General features: G+C 37.9%; 1 protein-coding gene across 3 annotated transcripts; it reads left to right on the top strand.

Annotated features, from left to right (window-relative positions):
- Window positions 1-327: 327 nt before the first annotated feature.
- On the top strand, window positions 328-10,910 carry Ifrd1 (Interferon-related developmental regulator 1). 3 transcript variants are annotated; one of them, XM_028170609.2, is made up of 7 exons: window positions 328-560; window positions 1,599-1,718; window positions 5,335-5,582; window positions 6,305-6,403; window positions 6,920-7,027; window positions 8,784-9,368; window positions 9,456-10,910. In XM_028170609.2, the coding sequence occupies exons 1-7, from the start codon at window positions 530-532 to the stop codon at window positions 9,540-9,542; spliced, it is 1,278 nt and encodes a 425-aa protein (XP_028026410.2). In that variant the 5' UTR covers window positions 328-529; the 3' UTR covers window positions 9,543-10,910. The 3 variants fall into 3 exon arrangements, with proteins under 3 accessions (XP_028026410.2, XP_089593299.1, XP_089593300.1); XM_089737174.1 differs by lacking the exon at window positions 328-560 and adding an exon at window positions 1,075-1,129; XM_089737173.1 differs by having other exon boundaries at window positions 8,784-10,910.
- The last annotated feature ends 231 nt before the right edge of the window (window positions 10,911-11,141 follow it).

Consider the following 11,141-nt stretch of genomic DNA (forward strand, 5'->3'; position numbering starts at 1 on the left):
TTAATTATCGTTTATTTTAAAATTCACAACAGTTACTAGTATAGGCTTTGCTTTTTACCCCGAAATATCCTAAATCCTGGTATTTTTTAAATTGTCTTTATCATCCAAAATATCAGCTATTTTTCCCTAAAAAAGGGAGAATTCCCTAAAAGTGGAAGCACTGCTTCAAAGTACGCTACATTTTTTATTGAGTCAGAACTCATATCTGCCATCTAGTGAGTTTATTAGATCATTAATGCCTAAAAGTTACAAAAATGACGTCGCCACAGGAGTAAGATGACGCTAGTTGTATGTTATTTTCCTTTGTATGGGAGTTGCACCCCCCTGGTGTGCATGTTACACGGTTAAACATGTTAAAAAGTTTTTCTGAAATTTCAGTTTTATGTTTCATTCGTGGTCCAAATCATTCTTTAAGAACTGATATAATAAACTTTTCTCCTTCTTGATTAAGTGAGAAACCTAGAAAATATTTAGAAAATTTAGTTAAGTTGTGTTTTGCTTTTAGTGAGTTCAATTATCGTAAATCACCATGCCTAAAGGGAAAAGAAAAGGAAAATACGGTGAGTACTTCCAATCTGCTTTATGGTGTACTTGTGATAGGAACAATCTGGAATTGTTAGGATGAAGATCACGCGGCGACCTTGTGTGTGCGACTTTCCGCGGGTTGGTATGTAGTGACGTCAGCGAAATGTTCACGGTCAGGCCAACCAATACCCCAGAACACCTACCATATGTTTAGTTAAAAACGGTCACGATTAGAATCTGCAATATCACAGCCTAATACCAATCGACCAACAATAATAACACACGACACAACAACCTTTCCGAAATCTTTCAATGTAAATAGTGACAATACTAAGAACGTTTTTTTCACATTCGAAAACCAAATAAGAAACATTGAATATATTCTTAAAGTGCATTTTATTAATAGTACGGTGTGACTTGCAATCAATAAAATAAATAAATCAATAAAAGCATATCAATAAAAATTTAGGCGACGTTTTATAGAAAATTATTATCATTAAACTGTAAACATGGAATTTTAAATGTTCCAGGGTAAATTAAATTGACGAAAAATTTGTTTATTGCGCTAAACAGCACTGTACATGATTTTGCTTAAATGTAAATGGTAATAATATTTTCTTATTCTGTAAATTAGAATGCTGACTTTTTGATTCAATTTCAATATGGGTTATATTTTACGACGTTAGAAGTGCATAATAATATCATTTTTGTTGCCAAAGATGCAAAAGGGTTTTTTAATTTGTGTTCTTAAAATTTGCTAGATGGAATCCTATGGAAAAATTCACATTTTCTTATACATGAATTAAATGAGCAAGTAACAACTTTTTACTGATTGAGTAGAAGTCAGAGCGAGAGAGTTGAGTTGTGACCTCAAATAGTTTTTTTAGTCACAGTACTTTCAATCAACAACAATGTAGAAAAATTCAAAAAATATTTCAAATGTTCATAAAATTGTTCAATTTTAATTCACATCCAAAAACAAATTCAAAATGTTAACAACTTAAACAAGTATTGCACCAAGTTTGGTATTGATTACAAACAGACGAAAGGTTTTAAAATGGAAATTTTCACAGAGCATAGAAGAACCGAGCAAGAGTATTCCTCAGAAGAAGATGCTGGCATTGACATGACAAATGACAACTACTCGGAGACATCTGGACAGTCTGACCTCAAGAGCATTCATGATGAAGGCGGTAAGTAATATGTTAAAAAGGACTAATTTGACAATCAGAGTAAATTAAATATGATCTATTATAACTTATAAAAATTTACTTTGTGAACTGCCAAGTTATTTATCGTGCCAATTATAATTATAGTAAAATCAGAATCTATATCTAGTCTACATCAGTTGCCACCAGAAATGTATTATAAACATGCATTGATTAAACAGAATTTAGATATCACACTTTTTACTGTTATATTATCAGAGGTCATAATGAAAACTGTCCATTAGTTTATGACAATTAAGCTCTATGTAGCTGCAACACGTTTTGATTTATTGCTAAGTATCATTGCAGCTTTTACTGCCTTCTAATTTTTATCAAGGAAAACTTAAGTTTTAGTCTACCAGTTTAGGTTGTAGAGTAACCATTGCTTAAAGAGCCCAAAAGCGCCGAGAGTGAATCCTAGGTTTCAACTAAATATGTTTCGGGCGACGATGGCTTTGCGTTGCCCCATCTCTTGGGCCGGATATGATATAATAAACATTATTTTAGAATTGAAACATTTTGTTTTGTATGGCTTCAGAATTTTAAATACATTCTTTGTTTGATAAATATATACAAAACAAATAAATTTCAACATAAAGACAAAGCAAACAACTTATGACATAATGCAGGCTAATGTTGTGTATCAACACATCAGTGGTGACGCTTGTGACTCATACGGTGGTTTCCACTTGACCCTCTAATTGTAATCTTCAACGGTAAGGCAAACAATATACATCAGATACGGGGAAAATCGTAACCTCAAACATTGTATTTTTTTTTTAAGTATTATTCTTTGATGGGAAAAAAAATACAATACAACACCAAATGTTCCTATTTTTAGAGAAATGATAATATATTTCAAATTCGACAAGTAGGATAGTTGTTACTCCAATGCCAAGTTTTCGCCACCACAACTCGCAACATGAATAACATCTTTGTCAAAATTAATATACTTTCGCCAAAGATACTTTACGCTAGTTTTGTTAAAAATCTCATTGTTATTAAGAAACGGAAAACTCCCATAGAACTATTTTAATTACTCACGCAGCAACGTAATTCGAAAATTTCCAAGTACATATTACGTGACGCCTGCGATATTGATAAGCTCTGAACATTCCTGTACGTGTTCTTCGAATTACGTAAAAGAATGTAAATCTTGAATATGCTTTGTGACGCAATAAATCGGCAACTATCGCTGTGAGGTGGGACTATAAAACAATTCTTACGTCACAATTTCATTTATTATGAAAGCTTAATTTTGTATTGAATAAAATAATTACCCAAAAGACCCATTTAGACAGTTATTTGTTTTAGGATCGTTTTTTTCCCTACCTATGCTGATAGCCTTGAGAGGCTATTTCAGCTTCGCCTTGAAGTGTAGGTGAGCTCACGGGGCTCAAACCGGAAGTGTTACTAACACGGACCCTAACAAGAGCAGTGTTTCGCAGAATCTACCACCGCATCGGAAACGCGACCCACTGAGAAGATCCAGCGAGAAACTCAGTGGGTGTGTCAATGGGAACTAGGATCGTACAGCTAGATTTTATGTTACAGAGCGCTCCTGAAAGTTATTTAGCCTGAATTTCTAATACTCCAAAACAATTCCAATTATCAGATAGTAAAAAATATCTGATCTTATCTTAAAACAGTTATCTTTATATGTCGCTGTTATGAAATGATAGATAAACTGCAAAGGTCGAGGCGACCGCCCCGGCCTTGGGTTCTATTAGTACTATATTAGTTACGTTTTATTATCCTAAGTGGAACATTTTAGATTTTATTACAGCATATTTCCATGAAAGAACAGATTCTAATGACTCGTGGAATTGACAATAGAAGGTGTCTAGCAAACAAGGTGTTGCCAAATTTTGCAACAATGTGCCGATCAATGGAATTCTCCTCAAACAGTACACACGTGCTACGTGATTAAGTTCTTAATTTATGTTTTCGTTTGTTTATATGATTTATAGAAATAAATTCATAAAGTAGTGAACACACTTCGTAACAAGGTTATGCGTAATAATGTTTAAGAAATAGGGAAAAGAGAGATTTATCTTACGAACGCATAAAACTGGGCAACGAATTTAAAAACTATAAAAATAAATAAACTAAGTGAAATATTTTTAACTCATAATTGAAAGAAAATTGTGGATCTGTAAGATGAGTTTATTTACGTTGACTGATGAGCTAGCAAATAGTCTGTGCCAAACAATAACATAGTCTATCTGAACTAAGGGACTAATTACAATTAATTATTTCATGTTTATTTGTGTGTGTGTTTTCAGTATTTTTCCATAAAAGTTATTGTTAAATTAATTGTTTTACGAAAAGTTTTAAATATTCGAAAGTCCTGAAATAATAAATAGTAAACGCCAGATTAAACCGTAAAAGTAGTTCGAAATATACATAATTATAAAATACATAATTTTGCAGCGGCTAGGACATACACATTAATATGTATTATACCATATGGAGTAATGTCAAAGGAGTGTAATAATAATATATCTTTGTCTTTAATTCTGAATACGAAACCATTTTAAGTGCGTTGTATGGCGTATACTTCTGGGGGTTTTTTTTTTCAAAATAGGTCAAATATATTATATACTTCAGATCTAAAATGTTTTCATATCTTTGTGTGTTGCGATATAATAGTACATTTATATTTAGAAAAATGTGTGCGGTCGGGTGAAGAACTAATAATGAAATTATTATTATTTTTTTATTATTATTAATATATTGCGCGTTCCCCTGACGAGTAATTGTCAGGGACATTTTTTAGGCTATTTTGCTATTTTTCCAATTATCTTTTTTTACTATTTGTAATGTTGGGTTCATGTTTCGTTTTCCATAATTATATAATATTCGTTTCTGTTCCCTTCTTATACTTATACTTTAATTCCCTTATATTTTACTTGCTTATTATTATACATTTTATTTCTTCACTTTTTTTGTGAAATTATTTTAGAAGGTACAGGGTGACATTCGATTTTTCAATTTCGTTTTCCCGCCTTTTTACGGTCGAAATTTATATGATTTGACATTAGGTAGGTAACAAAAAAAGGAGAATTACTTTCGTTTTTCAAATTTTCGTCCATGACGCTATCGTTGCAGATTTATAAGTAAACGTTTACAGTAAATAGTGCGTCGGAGTTTGGCCTTTAAGTCACAATTATTAAAGGTGACATTTGTTTATGGTTATGAATCAAGAGCTAGAAGTATAATGTTAGTTAAGTTAGTTAGTTAAGTTCTGACAGTCAACCCTTACCGTTAGTTGTGAAACTGCATTCTGTTCGCTAAAGTGTTAATTGAAATTAATTGCAAAAGTTTCTTTTGATTTTGTTTTTCATAAGTATTATTTTGTTAGATTACTCGTTGTTTCAATTGGAGAAATCAAAGTGTACTTACTATTTGTTAAAATCAATAATATGCACACTCTTTTGTCTTTAGAATACAACTCTATGTTGCGAGAAATTCTGAGTTTGATCAAAACAATTGAGTCTTTATCAAACACATATTTTATCTACTTCACGACAGAAACGTTATTGACGCGTGCAAGTTACACCTCGTGCATCAATAAACAATGTGTTTGTTTGTGTTACAGAAAACGACAGTCAAGAGAAGTTGGAAGAGAAAGTGTTGGAGATCATCGACGGGCTGAGCGCTCGTGCGAACGCGGCCCGTGCGTCGGCCTTGGTGTCGCTGCGGGCCGCGCTGCAGCGCCGCTACCTCGCGCCCGTGCTCAGCAACCAGCGCGCCACGCTCGCCGACCACGTGGCGCGCGCGCTGCGACGCGGCCGGGACGCAGAGAGACGCGCCGCCGCCGCCGTCGCGCCGCTGCTCGCCCTGCAGGTACCCACCGACGCGCCAAACCATGCAATGTCTATGCACTTTTTTCCCTACCTATGCTGTTAGCCTTAAGAGGCTATTTCAGCTTCTGACGTGTAGGTGAGCTCACGGGGCTCAAACCGAAAGTGTTGCTAACACTGGCCCTAGCAAGAGCAGTGCTTCGCAGAATCTACCACCGGTTCTGAAACGCGACCCACTGAGAAGACCCGGCGAGAAACTCAGTGGGCTGTGTCTGTGGGTTAATTTACTCGTCGAGCCCTTCGTCGCAAGCGACGTTTTCGGCGAGGACGTTGTCCGGTGCTTGAGATACCTAAAAGCATCGTTAATAGATGGGGAGAATCCGTAATGACGTCTTTAGGGCGACGTTGCGGTCTCTGCCTAGCGTCACTCGAATTTTCTATTAGAAATAATCGCATAGTCACAACACAAATTCTCTAATTGTCATTTAGACCTCCGCGTGGGAACAATACCCTCATTTATAAAATAATTCGTATGACACGTGTGTCCTTACGAAAAAACCTCAGTTTTTCCTTCGACAAAAACTAATTAATAATTAAATCGATGGATATAAAAAATCGCATTGGTATCGCCTGAGGACATCACTAATTGATTAGTGCTTGAACTGTCGCAATCAACATGAATAATTGAACAGGGACTATTACAGTTTAGATTGATTTCATGTAACGTCTCCTATTTTTAAAGCTGAGTGTAATGCCGCATTTCAGATCGGCGAGGAAGGCACGGAGGAGTTCATGGCAGAAGTGCGACCGGCGCTGGTGGCGGCCTGCACGGACAAGACTTCCTCGTTGGAAACCAGAGCCGAGGTAATATTAATGTTTATTATATATCTTCTTCTTTTTCTCCACCTTATCCCACTAAGTGGGGCTCAGCTAATTTTCCTATTCCATACTCTTCTATCAGCCGTCATCTCAACACACTCCTTTCTCACTCATATCGTCATTCACACATTCCATCCATCTTCTCCAGTCTTCTTCGGTCGCCCTCTTCCCCCTCTACCTTGCACTACCATTTCCTTACATCTCCTATTCACATGCATCTTCTCTCTACGCATCACATGTCCATACCACGCTAACCGTCCGCTCTTTAATTTCATAATTACTGGGGCTACTTTCACACTTCCTCTGATATACTCATTCCTTATCTTGTCCATTCTTGTCCCTCCACACATCTATCTCAACATTCGCATCTCTGCCGCGTGCATTCCTCTTTCATGCTTTACTTTAGTCGCCCAACATGCAGTAAAATACTTATTATATATAAAGTTAAATATATTTATAATTATTGATTTCAGTGTCTTTAATTACACAACTTGTTTTTAGTGTTGTTCATCTTTGGCCGCTCTATGTTATCTGCTGGAGGAAGATGTGAATGAAATTTTAGAAATCATGCAGATGTACGAGACAATCTTTAGTAGCTGTTATTTGAAGGTATGAACATTACAGTGTAAATTTTGCAAACTCTGCTCGGTATTATAAGATTAATAACAGATGTTATTAGGATTGATGATTGGTAGGGTAGGTTAATTAGGCTGTCGCCTCAGGGTGGGATCTCAGCAGCTAGCTATACTTTAATAACAACTCACCAACTCACAATAACAATCTTTAACTATATAAATGAGTCGTCTATTATCAAAGGTGGCAATCTGTGCATTTGGACAAAAAAAAATTATTGATATGTCAATACAGATTGATTTGAATATAATCGTCTCCTTCAAAGAATATGGTTCAAAACCTGCATTAAATAAAGTTTAATAGTTAACCTGTTATTTATCTAAGATGTCGTTCCGAAGAGAACTGTACTGTACTGATGAAGATACGGCACGTCTAGTTTATTTCAGTTATTTTCATAGTGTTATGTCCTATGGCATTTTGCTATGGGGCAATGCTGCCGATGTCGAAACGATTTTCATCCTGCAGAAGAGGGCTATTCGTGCTATTTATAATATGCACCCGAGGGAATCCTTGAGGGACAAGTTTAAGGAAATCAAAATTCTGACTTTAGCGTCCCAATACATTTTTGAAAATTTATTGTACGTGCGTAAAAACATTGTAGAATTCCCCAGAGTCTGCGATTTGCATAATGTGAACACTAGGAACAAACATAGGCTTGCGTTGCCGGCGGCTCGAATTAAGAAAATAAGCAACTCTTTCAGGGGGCTGGGTGTACAGCTTTTCAACAAGATCCCACAAAACGTTCAACTACTACCTGTTCATAGATTTAAGAAAACTGTCAAGGAACGTTTGTGCAACAAGGCATATTATAAAGTTAAGGATTTTTTACTAGATGGCACCACGTGGGAATGAGGCGTTCGCTCCTGGCCTTTTCATTTTTCATTATTATTATTATTTATTTGAATTGTATTTTTTTGACTTGTTTTTTTGTATACTGTAAATATGTTTTCTTGTTTAAAAAAAAAAGAAAATAGTTGAGAAAATACAAAAAAAAAAAAAAGCCCGCTGAGTTTGTTTCGCCGGTTCTTCTCAGGACTGTGGCTTTTTTTGGAACCGGTGGTAGAGTTAACATTTTCTTTTACATTTTGACATTCAACAAGTGTGTTTTTGATGACATCCAAGTTGAAATAAATGATTTTGAATTTGAATTTGAATTAGTTTTGTGACTGCCAATGGAATACAAAGTCAATAATTCGTTTTTCTGATTTACCAATCATTGTCCAAAAGTCAGATTGCCGGCTTTGATAATAGTCGACTCAAATATTGATTACATGTTATCTTATATATTGTGACGTCAATGGGTTCCGGTAAGGATTTAACTTGAAGTGAGACTTGCCGGAATCTACCTGGTGGTGAGTCGTCAGCGTCGCTCACAGACAGCAGACGTAAGCTTGTACAATTTGCTGGAAACTTTAAACTTTCCCTTGGGAATGATTTTGCACTTACACATTACTTAACTCAGTAACTTATTACAATTTTTGGGTTATGTTTGGACCAAGATTCTAAAATAAATTGGATGAATTGTGTAAAATAGGATATTCGAGAGAAGAGTAACAGGCCTGACAGAAAAGCTGCGACGGCTCCACGTATTAGTATAAGGGCAAGGAGAAGACATTAATGTAGAATTTTTTTATCCCATACTGACTGATTTATGGTTAAAAAAATAAATGAGTTCAATAAACATTGTAAATAGGAAAGGCCTGCATCGATGAAATTTGATTTGTTGTTGCAGGGCGACGGCAGCGTGAAGGTGTCCGGCGCGGCCGTGGAGGAGGGCGCGTGGTGCGGCGCGGCGCTGGACGCGTGGAGCGTGCTGCTGGGCGGGCTGCCCGCCCCCGCCGCGCAGCACGCGCTGCAGGCCGCGCCGCCGGGCTGGGCGCGCCTGCCGGGCCTGCTGCGCGCCGCCGCGCTCGACGTGCGCCTGGCCGCCGGCGCCGCGCTCGCCGTCGCGCACGAGGCCGCGCCGCACCTGGCCGAGCGACCGCACGAGCTGCTCGACCTGCTGGAGCAGCTGGCGCGCGACTCGCACAAGTACCGCGCCAAGCGCGACCGCAAGCTGCAGCGCGCCACCTTCCGCGACATCCTCAAGTACTTCGAGGAGGACGCGGCGCCCAGCGTGGCCGTGCGCGTGGGCGCCGAGACGCTGCAGTGCGACACGTGGGCGGCGCTGGGCGCCTACGCCGCGCTGGCCGCCGCGCTGGGGGCCGGCCTGCAGGCGCTGGCGCCGCACGCGCGCCCGCTCCGCGCCGCGCTCGGCCTCGACGACGTGCTGCCCGCCGACGCGCTGCCCAAGGCCAAGCTCAACAAGCTGCAGCGGGTAACACAACAGACCTTTCATAATGAACACAATGGCCACTCTGTACTGTTGCGTCCACTGTACCGATGTATGTGCGTTATGTTGCAGCACCTGCAGAACACGGCGGCGTGCAAGGCGCGCACGCTGGCCCGCAACAAGAACCGCGACAAGCGCTCGGCCGCGCTCGCCCTGTGAATACCCTCAACGTGTATTGGAAACTCAGTTTGCTTCTGGAAATCTTTGTCTTTTATTATGTCTATTTTTCGATTATTCCGGTTTTTTTTTACTGTTACTTGTTATTATTATTATTATTATGTAAACAGATCCATTAAAACTACTCTTCTCACCGAAAGCCGACCACTAAACAGTTCAGTAAACTGTTGCTTTAAGATCACACTAATTTCGAATATAGATACACAGATATGTGGCTTGTAGATTGGATTGTAATCGTTTTCATTGGGTCGAGTAAGGCTGGGCAATTAGCTGTTTAATTTGGGGCTGCGACTACATTAGATGAGTTTAATGTTATTAATGTTTAGAAAATTTAGTTTGTCGTCTATTTATAGCGCAGCCGGACAGACAATTATTTTAAAGAATTTTAATCAAAAAAGCGTGTTATTAAATTAAGCTCTATATTTAAGTGGACGCGATGGTACAATGTTCGAGGGTGCATTATCGTATGTAGATATCAATAAATATTAACACGCATTAAAATTTTACATCATTCTGAATGTACACTCCTAATGGACCAAAGAAACTTTGATTTCGGAAATGTCTCATTATAATGTTTTATTAAATATCAAATCTCAAATCGATTGTAATCTTAGTTTAATTGGTTATAATACATTCTGCATTCATATTACAATGATTAAAATATCATTGGCTCGTGTCGCATAAAAATAAGAAAATAACACTAAAGGTGCACGTGGTTTCTATTTTTGTAGAAAATCTATATAAGTTGGACTAGCTGACGGCCCTTCCGCCGTTCGCCTTAACCCGTGAGGTCGACGTCTCAATTGTAAAGTACAGCGGCTGTCTCAACTGTGCAACTGGAACACATACTGCTTCGTGGTAGAGCTAGGCGGATGTCGGTACCTACCCGTGCAGACTTATCACATAAGGTCCTAGCGTCACGATTATATTGTTTAGTTAATTTCTTGTGATTTGTATAGAATTTTTAGTGTGTAGTCTGATAATTTTATGAAACTGATGTTACATATTATGTTTATAGTATCGACACAAAACTGTTCGTGAAAATGTAACAATTATTCGATTGTGCCTAAAAAACAGTTTTTTTTTATTGTAAATAATTATCTTCAAGAGCACATTTAATTAGTTCTGATTTCGAAAACATTTAGGATACGTGGTCTATATTAAATTTGAATTGTTTGATTGGTAATGATACTTTTTATAAAAAAGTATTGTTGAAAATTGTTTCGTGTGATTCGTATCATTACGAAAGTTTCTCTGTAAATATTATTTTCATGGAATTCGAATTGGCCGCCTCGTTTTGTACATTAATTAGGCTATGAAGTGTTGAAATAATATTTATTACGAGAACCATTGTTTGTTTTATTTCCTACCCAAACATTTTTTTTTTTCTTAGATGGGTGGACAAGCTCACAGCCCACCTGGTGTTAAGTGGTTACTGGAGCCCATAGACATCTACAACATAAATGTGCCACCCATCTTGAGATATAAGTTCTAAGATCAATCAGTGGGTCGCGTTTCCGATCCGGTGGTAGATTCTGCGAAGCACTCTTGCTAGGGCCAGTGTTGGCAACACTCCGGTTT

The sequence above is a fragment of the Bombyx mandarina genome, chromosome 22 (assembly GCF_030267445.1).
Source record: "Bombyx mandarina strain Sakado chromosome 22, ASM3026744v2".
In the NCBI taxonomy this organism is placed as follows: Eukaryota; Metazoa; Arthropoda; class Insecta; order Lepidoptera; family Bombycidae; genus Bombyx; species Bombyx mandarina.

Coding starts and splice junctions, on each gene's coding strand:
- Ifrd1 (XM_089737173.1), top strand. CDS start 530: ATGCCTAAAGGGAAAAGAAAAGGAAAATACG. Junction 561..1,598: donor GAAAAGAAAAGGAAAATACG/GTGAGTACTTCC, acceptor AAATTTTCACAG/AGCATAGAAGAACCGAGCAA. Junction 5,583..6,304: donor CGCCGCTGCTCGCCCTGCAG/GTACCCACCGAC, acceptor GCCGCATTTCAG/ATCGGCGAGGAAGGCACGGA.